Below are 17461 nucleotides of genomic sequence, written 5' to 3'. Positions count from 1 at the left end.
TGTTCTCCAAAGAGAATAGAAGGCAATACGATTAAGAGAAAGAAGCAAACAGGATGTAATGGGTGATTTACCCATTTCAGGACCTCCTCTTATTATGCTATTTTCTAATTCCTTTTAAGTTGTTCCAGCACAGTAGTTGGAAACATACAGCAGAGATCTGATAAGTGACTGTGGACTCCAGAAGTTAGTCATAGTGTCTGCCCTGAGGTTTGGATAGAGTGAGGCCAGGAATGGGCATTAGTCATAAGATCCCAGATCTGACAGTACTTTCCACTGAGAAGAGACCACTATAGAGTCTGCAGCTGATTATTTGCATAAGTAGGAAGAAAAAGCACTCAAACCCCAGTGACTTAAGCATTCCATCTGCAATCTCAATTTTGTAATCACATAAATTTGGGTTTCAGTGAAAGTGGGAAAAACAGAGGTAGAAAGATGTGAGTAGGATAAAAAACAAGGCATATTATCTTGACTTTGAATATCTGTAGCTCTTTTTGATGAGCAGAATTTAAAAGGATAGGAGGAAAGAGTAATTCCCGGTGGGGAGGGGAGAGGAGAGGTGGAAAGAGAATATTAGGTGGAGGTCTTAATAATGTAGACAGGCATTGCCTCTAATACAGGACTTAGTACTGTTGTGCCCCAGATAGACAATAAGGACTTAATCACATGAACAGAAGAGGTTATGATAAAGTTGTTGTCAAAGAACATCCAAAGGAGAAGTCAGGAATATGAACAGAATGTACTGGTGTGCCACAACTAAGTCAGATGGCCTGGTTTTCCTTCTTTCCCTTCTTCAAGGGATTTAAAATGCTACACTGTGATTCTCTTTTGCTCGGCTGGTGCTTTTGTATACGAAGGACATGCATGGACTTTACAAACAGGTTGGAACCCAGGTTATTGAAGGTGCCAAGGCTGTATTTCTCATCCACTCCAAGTCACCTAAGACATTAGCGTCAGAGCACTCCAAAATACTGTGCCCCTGAGGACTGTCGAGGTTTTTTCACAAAATAGCAAAGTCTCTAGGCTGATACTCCAAAAGCGCAGATGGTGATGCTCGAGTCCGGGAGCCAGGGAAAGAGAATGCTATGTGGCGACTCCCCAAACCACCAAGGTACATGCTTAATGACCTAGTGAAGGTAGCTTACGCTGCCTCCCAGACACCCGTGACGAAGGCCTTGTCCGTAAAGCTATGGAAAGGACGACTGGAGTTCATCAATCCCAGCACCACAGCAAACTAGCCCCGAGGATCCGAGCGTTGTTTAACTTCGTCTAACTTCATCTAACTTTCCGATTGGTCCTTTCTGCCTCCTGTAAGGGAACGGCAACTGATCCCTGGCGCATGCGCATCTCGTGCTTCCGGCAGAGGAGCTCTGTGTACCGGTCTTTCTGGCCCGGGTGGAATTCCTACTCCACTTTCCTGGGCCTTGCGTCTTCTGTGAGCAATGGCTCCGGACTCAGGTCCCTTTTCCGAAGGGCCGCTCTTAAAGCTGCTACCCGTCGACGCTAGGGACCGGGGCACCCAGCGCTGTCGCCTGGGCCCGGCGGCCCTCCGCGCCTTAGGCGCGCACCTGGGCTCGGCGGTGGAGATCTCGCTGCCTGACGGCGGCTCCTGCCTCTGCACCGCCTGGCCGCGGCGGGATGGAGCGGACGGTTTTGTGCAACTGGATCCGCAGTGCGCGAGCCCGGGGGCGGCAGTGGGGGGGCCGGGGTCCCGGGGGAGTCTCAACCTGAGCCGACTCCGGTTAGTGCCCTGCCCACCCCTTCGGCATCTCGCCGTGTGGCCGGTGTTGCGGGAGCTGGCGGGCGTGCCCGGTGCCCCAAATCCAGCTGCGGTGCTGGAGGCGGCGCAGGAGCTGCTGAGGAACCGTCCGGTCTCTCTGGGCCACGTGGTGGCCGCTCCTCCGGGCGCTCCCGGCCCGGTGGCCGCCCTGCACATCGTCAGCGGGGCACCCAACCCGAATCCGGCCGGGCTGGTCACCCCTCGCACCCACATCAGTCTGAGCGGGCTCCCTCCGTCGGAAGCGGAGCCGCAGCCCGAGGTGCCCCTGGGGGGCCTTTCCGAGGCGGCCGACTCGCTGCGGGAGCTCCTCCACCTGCCGCTCCGCTACCCCCGCGCCTTGGCCTCGCTGGGGCTAGAAGTGCCACGCGGGGTGCTCCTGGCCGGCCCCCCCGGAGTGGGCAAGACCCAGCTAGTGCGGGCCGTGGCCCGAAAGGCGGGCGCGGAGCTGGTGGCCGTGAGTGCCCCCACGCTGCAGGGCTCCCGGCCCGGGGAGACCGAGGAGAACGTGCGGCGGGTCTTCCAGCACGCCCGGGAGTTGGCCAGCCGCAGGCCCACCCTTCTTTTCCTGGACGAGGTGGACGCCCTGTGTCCCCGGCGGGGCGACCCACACCAAGCCCCCGAGAGCCGCGTGGTGGCCCAGGTGTTGACGCTGCTAGACGGCATCAGTGAGGGCCGGGAGGTGGTGGTTGTGGGATCCACCAACCGGCCGGACGCGCTAGACCCAGCGCTGCGCAGACCTGGGAGATTCGACCGAGAGGTAAATAGGCTCAGCCAGCTAGCCCATTAACCCTGGAACCCCGGCCTCTTCTGGCCCTGGTTGGCTGCCCCGAGGCGTTTGCCACTTAGGTTTGGAAGTCAGTGAAGCTGGAGTGGGGCTCTGTAAAGCAGAGAACCCATTCTCTGCTCCACAAATGATCTGTGAGCCAGGACCCTTTCCCCCTCCAGAGTCAAATTGTTCTGAGAAGCAAGGGGGCCGTTAGGGATGAGTTGTGCAGGTCCTGAGAATGGGGAGTACTATAATCAGTAGTGTTAGTTTTTAAGGGAACTAGGACTGCTACAAACATATTAAACTCTTAAGGATCTGGAATGAGAATTTAGAGTAGGATAGCCTCAAGAAACAAATGTATTGAAATAAGGGGGAAGGCAGGGAAGGACTAAATAATCGCAGACATTTAACTCTTCTAGATTTATTCATCCCTTGTCCGAACGCCAGCCTCCTATCCCACAATTGCTCCCTGAGTTGCCAGGAAGGTTGAATATTAAAAGCTGTCCTATTTTATAAACTTCAATCCTAAATTCATTCTTGATTTCTACTAAATATTTTGAATAGTGATTATTTAAATGATGTTTGAACTTTGTGGTAGGATTCTAAAGAGACAGGTGATAATTGCCCACTTTAGCATAAACTGTTTAGAACTTGAGTGGATTTCTTCCTCCACCAGGTAGTACCTGTCTCCTGAATAAGCTCCATAAGGGCAGGGACATAGACTATCTAGTTTACTGGCTCCTAGAACGTGGTAGGTTCTCAAAAATAACAAAAACTTATTAAATGACATATGTAATTTTAACTGTGCAACTTTCTAGCCAGTGTTACTCCTCTGGAAGATAAGGATTTTCATGTATTCAGAATCTAAGGTATGCTCAAGAGTACACAGTAATAGTTCCAAATTTGTTCGCTAAATTATTATACATGTTTGTGAGGATTAAAAAAATAATATTTTAAGCTGTAAACTGTTTCTTTCCTTGCTTTGCACATAGGTTGTCATTGGAACTCCCACACTTAGACAAAGAAAGGCGATTCTACAAGTGATTACCTCAAAGATGCCCATCTCCAGTCAAGTCGATTTGAGCCTCCTTGCAGAAATGACGGTTGGCTATGTTGGCGCAGACCTGACCGCACTCTGTAGGGAGGCTGCCATGCACGCTCTGCTTCATAGTGAGAAGGTAAGAAGGATTGATTTATGACCTTCTATGTGAACCCTTTTATTAATGTAACAAGTTAATTTGGAGATTAAAAAAAGGGGTAAGTAAATTTTCTTCAAACTTTTGATACCATTGACAGCTGTTTCTTAACATATTTTTTTAAAAATAAATTTATTTATTTATTTTTGGCTGCGTTGGGTCTTCGTTGCTGCGCGTGAGCTTTCTCTAGTTGTGGTGAGCGGGGGCTACTCTTTGTGGCGGTGCGTGGGGTTCTCACTATGGTGGCTTCTTTTGTTGCAGAGCATGGGCTCCAGGCATGCAGGCTTCAGTAGTTGTGGTGCATGGGCTCAGTAGTTGTGGCTCACGGGCTCAGTAGTTGTGGCATGCGGACTCAGTAGTTGTGGCTCGTGGGCTCTAGAGCTCAGGCTCAGTAGTTGTGGTGCACGGGCTTAGTTGCTCCGCAGCATGTGGGATCTTCCCAGACCAGGGCTCGAACCTGTGTCCCCTGTGTTGGCAGGCACATTCTTAACCACTGCGCCACCAGGGAAGTCCTCTTACATATATTTTTACATCTGAACTCCATATGAATAGTATATGACTGAAAGTAGGGACAGAGAGCTGAGTTCTTCAGGTTTGCCCAGAGCGTTTTCCCCCACTCCCATAGTAACTCTTTAGTGCTGAAGCCCAGAGCCGTCAGGAAAAAGAGAGTGTGGCCCCAGAAGAAGCAAACCTATTTCTTTTTAATTTTTGTTTTATTTTGAATCTATTTCAGACTTAGAGAAAAGTTGCAAAAATAGTACAAAGAATTTTTGTATATCCTTCACACAGATTCGTCAAATGTAACATTTTACCACTTTTGCTTTATCATACTCTCTTCATGTGTATGAATGTTTATGTGTGTGTGTATATATATATATATACTCATACTCTCAAATGCAGCCATGATGCCCCTTTAGCATTGAAAATTTAAGTGTGTATTTCCTAAAAACAAGGACTTTAAAACCACAGTACAATTATCAAGATGAGGAAATTAACACTGACATGATACTTCTACCTAATCTATATAGACCTTAACCAAATCTCACCATTTGTCCCACTAATTTCCTTTGTAGCAAAAATTTTAAAAGGAAAAAAGAAAAAAATATTTTTTAATCCAGGATTACACATTGTATTTAGCTGTCATGGTTGCTTAATCTTTAATCTAGAAACATTCTTCAGTCTTTCTTTTACGACTTTAATTTTTTAAAAGTACAGTTCAGTTATTCTGTAGAATATTCCTCAGTTTGGGTTTGACTGATGTTTTCTCATGATTTGATTCAGGTTTTGCATTTTTGGCAGAAATATCACAGAAATGATACTGTGTTCTTCTCATTGCATCTGTTAGGTAGGAAATGATATATCTTTGTCCTATTACTGGTGAACTTAATTTTGATTTCTTGGATAAGGTGGTATCTCTGAAAGTTCTCCATTGTCAAGATACTATTTTTCCCTTTGTTGTTAATAAGCATCTTGAAGGGAAAATAAGCTTTTCTAACTCAGGAGACGATTAGGTGCCTGGAATTTTATTTAAATTCATCTTGGACATTCAAATCCTTAATTCATGACTGCTTTTCTTAAAAATAGTTAGGATATTATCTTAAATATAGTAGTTATCAACACTATAGATTGGAAAATCTGTTCACTTTTATGTAATGTCATCCTGAATCCCTAAACCCCTTCAGAAAAAAATTATTTTCAGCATGCTGAGGATTCTGTTGTAACGTTAAAATTGTTCTTTGACCTTATAATTTTTTAAAAACTAATTCTGAGTTTGTTTAAGCTATAAAAGGATGATTTATCATCCTAAATTTTGAAAACCTTTTTACCTAGGTCATTTATATCCTTCCTCATTTTCCCTTCCTTTATTTTTACTCTTACACCAAAGGTGGGGAAGGAGTTATGTGAACTTGTAAGTCCTCATCTTTTCGGTTTAGAACCAAAACCGCTTGAAGATTTAATGACAAGTCCCATGTGTGAAGATTTGAGGATATATGCCTCTTGAGGGGAGGGCAAGAATACCAGGGTGTGGGAAAGGAGGTTTACATTTAGAATTCCCTCTGCTTTGAAGTTCCAGGTTTGACCTTAAGCACGTTGGCTTAGGTGGACCATCCAGCTGCAGCCGTCCTAGGGTGGAGCCCACTGCTACTTCAGGAGGGGCCTGCCCAGGCATAGTTACCACAGGTGATGGCTCAGTTCATAAACAACCAGGGGAAGTGGAAGAAAGAAAGGCAAAAAGGAAGAAGGGACAGAGGCATCTGGGAAGGTACTGGCTCCATCTTTTTCTTCTTTCCCTCCCCAGGCAGCTGAGGGGCTGCTGCCGCCTCTGTCTGTGCCAGGGCAGGCAAGGGCGCATCACAGTTTGTTCAGCTTTTTGTCAAGTAGGCCTATTAAAGGGTTAGAAAGACAGTTTAACACACACACATATACACATAGAGGGGAAAGGATTTTTACCTGCCTGAAAGGATTATGAAAATCAAGTGAATAGCGTACACACAAGTAATCTGCAAGTGTACATGGGATTTTCAAATGTTAGTTGGTGTTACCTAAAAATTAATTAGTATTCAGTTACCCAATATCTAATACTACTAGCTAGTTAAAAAAAAAAAAAAAAAAAGCACTATTTCAGAAAACTATTTAATAGCATTCTTTGTGAGAAATTAAACAAGATAAAAATTATAAAGAAAGTAAAAATTGTCTGAAATCTCACCTCCCAGAGGTTACAATTATTGACATTTTTTAGGAACACTGTTCAGAAAAGCTCCACGTATACATATTCACTTATTTAATCTTTCATAAATGGGATAAAATAGTTTGTTATTGAAAATGGGAATTTGGGGATAACTAAATGTTCAGAATTTGATGTAAGAGGGCAAATACTTAAATATAATACAGATATTACAAATAGAAATATAAGTTTTTAATAACCAGAAAGGAAATGATTTACTGATTTGACCATTTTAGAATGGCAAAACAATGCTATTAAAAAAAAAAAAAAGAAAGAAAGATGACAAGTTCAAAAGCAAAACAAACGAATAAACAATACTATAAGCAAAGGCAAGACATGAGACAGACTGGGAAAAATACTTTCAGCCCATGACAAAAGACCAATTTCCTTGGTGTAGAAAGAACTCTCACAAAGCAATAAGAAAAGACCAACAATCCAAGAGAAAATGGGTAGTAAGATATGAACTGATAGTTGACAGTAAAAGGATTATAAATGGCTTATACACATGAAAAATCCTCAACTTTCTTTAAAAATTAGTCTTTTGATTCTTTTTCTTTTTTAAAAACTTATTATTTTGAAATAATTAAAACTTCAGGGAGAGTTATGATATAGAGAACTGCTAAATCCTTTATCCAAATTCACCAGTTTTTAACATTTTGCCAAATTAGCTTTATCATTCTCTCTTTTCTCTTCTTCTCTCTGTACAGTTGCCCTTTGAACAACACAGGTTTGAACTGCACCAGTCCACTTATACATGGATATTTTTCAATAGTAAATACTATAAGTACTGCACCGTCTGGGGTTGGTTGAATCCACACAGACGTGGGGAATGGCAGATATGGGGGGCCACCTCTACTTAAACGGGGATTAACTCCCATGTTGTTCAAGGGTCAACTGCCTAGGTATACACATTTTTTTTTTTCTGAATCATTTGAGAAGGGGTTGCATGCATCTTAACCCATTAGCCCTTAATATTTTAATGTCCATTTCCTATGAACAAGTATGTATAATCTCATTATATTCAGGAAATTTAACATTGATCAAAATGTTGTCAGATTTACAGTTCCTATTCTAATTTTGCTAACTGTATCAATTTTTGTAGCATTCGTTTCCTCCAGTACAGGATCTAGTCCAGGATAATGTATTGTGTTTAGTTTGTTGTTTCTTTTTATCTTGTACACTTCCTTAGCACTTTTTTGGTATGTGTGCGACATTTGACCTTGACATTTTTCAAGGATGCAGGTCAGTGATTTCATAGGACTTCTGTCAGTTTGGGTTTGTCTGTTTCTTCATAGTCAGATTCAGGTTATGCATGCCCATTGGGGATACTACATAAGTGATAGTGTGTCCTTCTTATGATGTCACATGTGGAGGCACAATACGTCCACCTGCCCCTCATTGGTGGTGTCCCTAATGGTGACTGATGTGATCAATCAGTCAAGGTTTTGTCCAGTTTATCTGCTGTATAGCTGCTATTTTTCCCTTTGCAACTAATAAGAAATCTGTGAGGAAACCCTCTGAGACAATGCAGATATCCTGTTCCTCATCAAACTTTCCCTCCCCTAGATTAGCATCCATTGATTCTTGCCCTAAACAGCCTTTACTGCGATGGTTGCAAAACTGATTTTCTAATTCCATTATTTCCTCTACCTCACTCTTGATTAAAGAAATTTAATTAACACAATAGTGAGCACCATTTCCTCTGTCACACTGGCAGAAATTTAAGGTTTGGTAATGTCCATTGTTGGAGAGGTGTGGGGAGAACAGCTTCATATATTGGTGCAGCTTTGAGGACAGTTTAGTAGTAGCTGTGAAAATTGTAAGTGTGCATACTCTTAAGCACAATAATTCTACTTTGAGGAAATATATAAAATACTTGAGCATGTGCACAAGGACTTTCAGTTGCAGCTTTGTTTTTAATAACAAAAGACTGGAAACAACCTATGTTCAACAGAAGGATGTTGTTAAAATACTCATACAATATGCAGTTGTCAAAAAGAATGAGGTAGAGCTGTATTAGTTGACATGAAAAGATTTCTAAGATAAATGAAAAAGTACAAATTAATATGTATGGTATGGTCGCATTTGTGTATCTCTTTGAAAGCATATACATATGTCATAAAACATACTGGAAGAATACACAGGAGACTGTTGACATTCTCTGGGGATGAATATTGGTGGAGTTGAGGGGGAGACATTTAATTTTTTTATACCATGTGTTACAAATTTCTTTATAGTCATAACAAAATAGATGTATAAATTCAAAAGAGGATTTAAAATTAAAAAGTAATTGTGTTTGTGTACCACAAAAAAGGCCCACCTGATTTTTGGTTTGATTTTGCTTTTTGGGGTGGATTTCTTCAGAACCAGGACAATCCAATGATTGATGAAACAGACTTCCTTGAAGCTTTTAAAAAGATCCAGCCCTCTTCATTTCGAAGTGTCATTGGACTGATGGACATCAAGCCTGTTGGCTGGGAGCAGATTGGTGGCCTTGAAGACGTAAAACTGAAGTTAAAACAGGTGAGATAGAGAATCTGCTTAAGCCAGTAGAATATGACAGTCTAAGTGTAATGCTTTATGGTGAAAACAGGCTGCACTGAAACTTCTTGCCGTCATCACTAATGCGATCCTAACATCTAAATCTAATGGTCGATTTTCAGTCCTTATTTAACTGGACCCTATAGGCATCAAATATTATTTTTCATACTTTCCTGCCTCACCCTCTTTTTGTTTGCTTTTTGCTCTAAAGAGTTTATAATTTAGACCGGGGTCAGTAAACTCTTTTCTGTAGAGGGCCAGAGAGTAAATATTTTAGGCTTTGTGGTCTCTGTTGCAACCACTCAACCCTGCCATTGTAGCACGAAAACAGTCGTAGACAGTATGTGAGTATCTGTGTTCTGATGGAACTTTATTTATGGACACTGAAGTCATATAATTTTCACGTCACAAAGTAGTATTCTTTTGAATTTTTTTTTTTTTGAGCATTTGGAAATGTAAAAACGATTCTTATTAGTTCGTGGGCTATACAAATACAGATTCTCTGTTCATAGGCCTGAGTTTGCCCTGGGACTGGTAAAAACACAAAATTATAATAAACAGTATGGCCTGGGTGGCTACTTGATACTGGTTCTCACAGTGGCTGTTGAGGGACACAGCTCTCTTCAGCCCTTCTTACCTGCATTGCAGGTTCAGCAGTTGATTTTGCCAATACCCCTTTGGGTGATCCTGCCATAAGGAAGTAGGTTTCTCTAATTGCACACACACAAGACTGATTTATAAGTATCAATTATAATTTATTTGTCTTAACTGGAAGCTATATCTACAGTGAGCCCTGGAATCCTTGTGTCCATGGATAAGCACGTTTATAATATGCCCTAATTATTTATTTATTTATTTATTTATTTACTTTTGGCTGCATTGGGTCTTCGTTGCTGCACATGGGCTTTCTCTCGTTGCAGCGAGCGGGGGCCACTCTTCATTGCGGTGTGCAGGCTTCTCACTGTGGTGGCCTCTCTTGTTGCGGAGCACGGGCTCCAGGCATGCGGGCCTCAGCAGTTGTGGCACACGGGCTCAGTAGTAGTGGCTTGTGGGCTCTAGAGCGCAGGCTCAGTAGTTGTGGCGCACGGGTCTAGTTGCTCTGCAGCATGTGGTATCTTCCCAGACCAGGGATCGAACCTGTGTCCCCTGCAATGGCAGGCAGACTCCTATCCACTGCGCCACCAGGGAAGCCCCCCTAATTTTTTACATGCTTTGTCTCATTTAATCTTCACAAAATACATGCGGGAGATGAATAACACCTTGCTGTTAGAAACACTGTTTCTTTAGCTCTGAATATTAAGCTTTCCTGCCTTTCTGAGCACTCCTGTCCTCTACCTTAAATGTTAGTTCTCCAAGCTCCTGAGAGTTTTCTTTTTGCATTTTCTGAGTGAGCCTTTGATCTCCTCAATGCCCCAGGCCTCAGCTGTCCCCTGAAAACTGCTGACTCAGAAATCTTTATATCCAGCACAGATAGTTCTTTTGATCATTAGAACTACTTAAATGCCTGCCTACTGGATAACTTCCAGGGATCTCAAACTCAGCATGTCCAAAGTTCAGCTAATCAGTTCCACCTCTACACCTGTATTCCCTCCCTCAGTGAATACAGCCGGTCACCCCATCCCCTCAGTCAGAAACCTGTCTTCTAAATGCATGGAGTCATGTCATGCATCACGTAACTTCCCCTCTGGATTTCCCCTGCGTAAAATACAGTTACATTTTATGTTTCATATACATCCCTCCCACACCACCTCCGCTGCCTGTGACACATCAAGCCTTATTATTTTTGTAGTCTGAATCCTTGCAAGAGACTGCTAAGTGGTCTCCCTCCCTCTAGTTTCATTTCCTTCTATCCATTCTCTATACGGCTTCCTCATTGTTGACTAAAACTGTCAAGGCCCAATGTGATCTGAACCCTACTTCCACTTCAGCTCTATCACATCTTGCCTCCCTCATCCTCCCCTCTGTTCCTGCTTACTCTTGGGAGATGAATTGCATGCTTTCATGTGTCTCTGTATATACTGTTCCTTGTCTGTGGAATGGCCTTCTCTGGTCTGCTTGTTAGTTTACAAGCCTGTCTCCCCAGCTAAAATAGGAGTTTCTAGGTACAGGGGTCTTGTCTGTCCTTTTCTGTAGAGGCAATATATCAGTAGTTAAGAGTTGTGCTCTTGATCTACACTGTCTGGGGTTAGTCTTAGTTCTGCTGCCTCGCTAGCAATAAGATAATAAGATCTGGGCAGGTTACTTCACTTTTTAAGCCCGAGTTTCTGCATCTGTGAAGTTATGATGATAACAAAACCACCTACCTCAGAGGTAGTGAGGATTTACTTACTATTATGAGTGCCTACTTTGTGAAGGTGTCATTCTAGGTGATGGGGATTTAGAGGTGAACTTCACTTACATTCTAGCAGGAGCAGAATGACAAACTCAACATGGAAAAATAGTAGTTTCAGATAGCAAATGAATAAGTGCTCCAAAAGTAGAAGATGGGTAGTAGCGTAGACTGCCTAGGAGGAGGAGGGTCTGCTTTAACTGTAGTGGTTAGGGAAGACCTCTCCAAGGAAATGACATATGAGTGGAGACATGTATGATGAGGGATAGCACACAAAGATCTTAAGGGAGTGTTCAGGCAGAGAGAGACTAGCAGGTAAAGGCCGTGAGATGGGAACAAACTGGGGTGTTTGGGCGATGGGTTATGTGAGGCCTTGTAAGCAGTGGTAAGTTAGGAGTTTGGATTTGGATTTTATTCTAATTCTGATGAGAAGTCATTGAAAGATTTTAAGCAGGAAGTGATGTGACCTCACTTAGGTCATAAGATCACTGGCTGCTGTGTGGGGATCGGACCACATTTCCAGCTCATAGCAGGTACCTGAGGATTGTTGAATGCATGAATTTACTGAATTTTTTGATGTTCATCATTATACTAAAACAACTCTCTCTTTTTGTGTCCTGTCTCTTTTTGTGTACTTTTAGAGCATTGAATGGCCTCTGAAATTCCCTCGGGAATTTGTTAGGATGGGCCTGACAGAACCAAAGGGAGTTCTCCTGTATGGTCCCCCTGGGTGTGCTAAAACCACCCTGGTGAGGGCCCTGGCCACGAGCTGTCATTGCTCTTTTGTTTCAGTGAGCGGAGCTGATCTCTTTTCACCTTTTGTTGGAGATTCAGAAAAAGTCTTGTCTCAGGTTTGTTTTTTTATTTTCCCTCATGCAGTTAAGTTTACTTTTGAGTTTTTGTTTCATGCCTTAAGGATAAACCTTATTTTTTAAAATATAACTGGCTTTTTTTCCTATTAGGAAAGTTATACCTGATTGTGTATAGAAAATTTAGAAAATATAGAAAAGTGTAAATAAGAAATCCTCCATAATTCCTCTACCTACCGTTAACATTTTGGTGAATTTCCTTTGTCTTTCTGTTTCCTTGGGCAGGGAATGGGTGGATGTAATATATATCTGTGATTTTTTAACTTAATATTATCACTTTTAAAATTCAATAATATTAAATATTCTTTGAAAATATGATTTTAACCCCTATATAATACTGTTATCCTTATTTATTCATTCCCTAGTTCTTAGACATTTAGAATCTTTCTCTTCTTTTTATACTTAAAAAATTATAAATACAGAGTAATGCAGAAAACATACATTCATATGAATAAGGCATGATGTATAGCTTTTAAATATTTCCATTTTTCGAACAAAAGGTATTTCGACAAGCAAGAGCAAATACTCCAGCAATTGTGTTTTTGGATGAAATTGATTCAATCTTGGGCTCTCGATCAATCAGCAGAACAGGATGTAATGTTCAAGAGCGTGTTCTTTCTGTTCTCCTAAATGAATTAGATGGTGTTGGATTGAAGACTATAGAGAGAAGAGGAAGTAAATCAGATCAACATGGTAAATACAACGAGCTGGAAAAAAACGAAGAGGTATTTATTAGCCAGAATACACCAAAATTCCAGGCCAACATTAAGTAGAATGCATCTACACTAGCTTTTCCTATGCTGGATTCATTTCATAGAATTATATAATTTCAGTGTGACTCTTAGGACTTTTACAGAGCTGGTAAAATAGTGATTTACCTGGGAAAGGTGAGGCAAATTTTATAATAAAGTATCTTAGATATATATGAATGTGAATTTTTTCCTAAGATTAGAAACATAACTACATATTGCTAGTGGAGAAGGGAGTTTCTTCTTATTTTTATACCCTGAAAAACTAGTGTTCATCCCTTTCTAAAATTGTTTATGTGAAATGAAACAAAACAGACTATTATTTCCAATGATCAGTAATTGAAAATTTTCAGTTTTCTTGAGGAATGGGTTTCCTTGGTTATAACAAAGTTAAAGTGACCTTGGAAATCCTCTTCCTCTCTTCTGAGCCTTCTCCATATAGAGTTTGGTATCCTTAAGTAATTCCTGACAGATAATTTTTTTTCTTTTATTTTTTTCTTGTTCTTACTTGTTTCCCATTTTTTAAATTGTTTCATGGAAAGACAGTCCTACAGCTCCTTAGGAACATATGCCACTAGAATTTGACGGGACCCATCAGGTTTTCTAATCAGATCTCCTCATCATGCAGGATTTCCTTCTATAGCCTCTGACAGGTGTTTACCCAGCCTCTGCTAAAATACTTGCAGATATAGGGAACTCATTGCTTTGAGAGATCACATCACTGGAGAACTGCTATGACAATTTTGAATGCTTAGCATGTGTAAGGCCTTGCTCTGGTTGCTCTTAGATATTGCTTATCTTCAGGATTTATATAAATGCAGCTTATGTTAATTGTCATATTTCTACCTGTGGAAGGAAAACAAAGAGGTAAAATAAATCTCCCTCTTCAAGAACATGAGAGCGAAGACTTTTCAGAGCTATACATGTGTTAATCAGATGCTTCTGTCTTTTCAAGTTGTCCATTTAAGTTGTAATCATTCACTGGGGCTCAGGTGCATTTAGGTCAACAGATAGATGTTCTCTGCTGTGGTGTAAAGCTTTTCATCAGTTCTCACACTGAGAGATGCCCCCTCAGGATCGATCACTCCCTTCAATGTGTACACAGAGTAGCTCTTTGATAATAATTTGTTTCTGGGGTACCTTGATATTGAGAAGGTGGTCTGGAAAGGAAATGTAAGCATTCTAGTCCCAAGAAAAAAATACCCCCCTATTTAGAAACAAATGGACCTTCTGATTTGTAATTTAAAAAAAAAATACATTTAATAGTTAACAACTTATTGACATTACTTTGTGTTGTATGTTTTCCCTCAGCTAGAGTTTCAGGAAGTTTTTAATAGCAATGTCATGATTGTTGCAGCAACAAATAGACCTGATGTGTTAGATGATGCCTTGTTACGGCCTGGAAGATTAGATAAGATTATTTATATTCCACCTCCAGATGAAAAGGTAATCATTGTGCACATTTACTCTGTGTGAGCATTTCTAACAACACATCAGTGTCTGAGCTCTAAGAAGACGGCAGAATTGAATCCCTTACTGGTGTAGGTATACACGGTGTGTGTCCTGTATTGGATTCCACGTTTTTCCTTACCTGGGCCCGTCATAAATCATCATTTTCATCTGCTTTTGCTGGGTACTCTGGCCCTGTTTTCAGAGAAACATAAGCCTAAAAGCAAGGTAGTAATTTCCTTTTTGTGGAAGACTCAAAATACTGAGTTTATTGAGTCTACTCAACATTATTTTGCAACTAGAATGGAGGAATCCTAAAGTGTTAAAAGGGTTTTGGAGGTTATCTGGGTCAGCATTCTTATTCTTCAGTGGAGAAATCTGAGGTTACAAAGATTATACAATGTATCCACAGCCAAAGAATCAGTAAATCCGTTGCCCTTCACATCCAGAGCCACTGGCAGTGAGTGGTGAAAGACACAGAAAATGAATTTTTTTCCTTCCTTAGGCTTTTATCAGATTTTGAAGGGGTGGGAAAAAAATTATATCTATTTTATTTTTAAACTGTGTCTGATAATTTATGTATTTGCTTTTGAGCCATGTCTGATGGGACTGTTTGTACCCAAAAGAGAGATTCATCAAGTCTCTTAAAGATTATATCTGTGGCTGGCTATTTTTTTAATTAATTATAAAAATATTAAAATGTATCATGATGTCACATTTACTTTCTTACTTCTTGAGAAGTGATTCTTATTGTTTGTTTCTGAAATATATATACTTTCTCTGTAATATGATAGAAAACTCTAACTTGAAATGTTTTAATACAGCATTGTGTCAGACATAAATGTTGTAAGGTTATAAACATATTATTTTTTATTTTGTTCCAGGGCAGGCTTTCTATTCTGAAAGTCTGTACAAAAAACATGCCAATGGGGCCTGATATTTCCTTAGAAAACGTAGCAGCAGATACCTGTTTTTTCTCTGGAGCTGATCTTGGAAACCTCTGCAAAGAAGTAAGTTAATTAGTGAAGAAAACCTATAGTTCAAAACATTTCTTCATTTATTCAGAACTTCATTCACTTGGCAGTATTTACTGAAAGGGAGGCACCATGTGAGGTGAAACAGACCACTGTGGTCCTGTCCCTTCTCTTCAGAGTTTACAGGTTGATGGGGCAGTGGGGGAGGTGCAGAGAGGTAATACTGAATTAAAACATGTAGTGAGTCAGGGGAAGTTAGGGTGCTGTGGGAGTACCTAGGAAGGACACCAGTCCAGACCTGGGGGCATCAGAGAAGGCTATCTGAGAGAGGGTGTGTGTACATTGAAACTGGAAGGATGATTAGGGAGTTAGCTAGGCTAAGGGAGAGAAGCGGAGTGTTTGAGGCAGAAGGAATAAAATGTGTAGCAATTGGAGGTGAGAAATGACATTATTGAAGATGTGGAGTGGACGGTGGCCAGATCACACAGGTTCTTGTAAGTCACTTTAAGGCATTTAGACTTTATGTTGGCTGCCAAAAAAGGCAGCCACTGTGGGTTTTTCCTTTCTATAAACTTGTGTTAAATATAACATTCAGAAAAATGCACAGATCAGAAGGATATAGTGCACTGAATTAACATAGAGTGAACACACTTGTATTAACCACCTCTCCAGAAGCTTCCCGTGGGCCTTCCCACTCTATCCCAAAAGAGAACCACTCTCCTGACTTCCAGCACTGGGGAGATTAGTTTTGCCTGCTTTTGCACTTTATATAGATGGAACCATACGGTATGCTTTTCTGTCTGCTTCTTTAACTCAAGATTATGTCTGTGAAGTTCATCCGTTGTTTTGTATGTAGCAGTAGTTTGTTCATTTCTATTGCTTATAATATTCTAGTATATGAATGTGCTGCATTTATATATGTATTTTATCTTTGAACATTTGTGTTACTACTTTTTTGCTATTATGAATTATGCTGCTGTGAACAATCTTGTACGTGTCTATTGGTATACGTGTGTGTGTATGTCTGTTTCGTATACAAAGAGAATTGGTGGGTCATCGAGTATGTGTTGATCTGTTCCTTTACGATCAGTGCTGTTTCCTGTTTAAAAACTCCTACTCTGAGGTCGGGAATATAGTCTCTCATTTTTTTTTAAATTTTATTTATTTTTTATTGGTGTATAGTTGATTTAAAAAATTTTTATTTTATACTGGAGTATGGTTGGTCTCATCTTTAAAATATATGCACTCACAATGTCTATGTTATTCTGCAGTCTGCTTTCCCCCCAGTCCCCCACCCATTTAAGGCTAGAATTTAATATAGAAGAAAAGATGGTCTACTGAGAGGACTTCTAATCACTTTAACTTTTTACCTTAATGTTTCTAGCATCATGAATATTGAAATTCTATGAAGTGAGACTGAGATTTTTGTGTTCAGATTTTAAAGTATTACCATATATTGTAAAACAACAATGAAGCATATTTATTATTTCCTGTTGTTTGTCTCTTATAGGCCGCCTTGCTGGCTCTGCAAGAAAATGGGCTGGAAGCGACCACAGTGAAACAAGAGCACTTTCTAGAATCACTTAAGACTGTAAAACCATCCTTAAGTCACAAGGATTTGACTTTATATAAAAACTTATTTCAGAAACAAGGATTTTCTAACTTAGAAGATATTTAAAAATTATTTTACATACCTGCTTAAGGATTAACTGAAATGTGAACGTGCACTATAATTTGCAACTTCACACTTTGTGTGTGTTATTTCCTATAAATAAAAAAACTTGTGCCTAATAAGCTAAGATTTCATACTTACAGAAAAGTTAAAAGAATAATACAAAGAACTCTTATATACTCTTAACCCAGATTCACCAATTTTTAACATTTTCCTACATTTGTCTCCTTTCTCTCTCTCCCTCTCCCTCCTCCCCGCCACAGTATTTTTCTGAACTATTTAAAAGTAGATTTTACACATCATGCCCCTTTATCCCTTTAATATTTCAGTGTACATTTCTTATAAATGAGGTTATTTTCTTATATGACCACAGTGCAGTTATCAAATTCAAGAAATTTAACATTGATACATTTT

At 40.5% G+C, this 17461-nt stretch overlaps 1 protein-coding gene across 3 annotated transcripts; it reads left to right on the top strand.

Annotated features, from left to right (window-relative positions):
- The first annotated feature begins 1383 nt into the window (after nucleotides 1-1383).
- On the top strand, nucleotides 1384-17163 carry AFG2B (AFG2 AAA ATPase homolog B). 3 transcript variants are annotated; one of them, XM_007169697.3, is made up of 8 exons: nucleotides 1384-2534; nucleotides 3536-3721; nucleotides 8829-8987; nucleotides 11976-12185; nucleotides 12704-12928; nucleotides 14264-14398; nucleotides 15286-15411; nucleotides 16886-17163. In XM_007169697.3, exons 1-8 carry the CDS (start codon nucleotides 1440-1442, stop codon nucleotides 17051-17053), a joined length of 2304 nt encoding a protein of 767 aa, XP_007169759.1. In that variant the 5' UTR covers nucleotides 1384-1439; the 3' UTR covers nucleotides 17054-17163. The 3 variants fall into 3 exon arrangements, 2 of the variants coding, with proteins under 2 accessions (XP_007169759.1, XP_007169760.1); XR_009007768.1 differs by lacking the exon at nucleotides 16886-17163 and having other exon boundaries at nucleotides 12704-12896; XM_007169698.2 differs by lacking the exon at nucleotides 14264-14398.
- The last annotated feature ends 298 nt before the right edge of the window (nucleotides 17164-17461 follow it).

The sequence above is a fragment of the Balaenoptera acutorostrata genome, chromosome 3 (genome assembly GCF_949987535.1).
Source record: "Balaenoptera acutorostrata chromosome 3, mBalAcu1.1, whole genome shotgun sequence".
Classification (NCBI taxonomy): Eukaryota; Metazoa; Chordata; class Mammalia; order Artiodactyla; family Balaenopteridae; genus Balaenoptera; species Balaenoptera acutorostrata.
The sequence above is the reverse complement of the archived record's forward strand: the minus strand, read 5'-3'. Positions and strand labels throughout refer to the sequence as shown.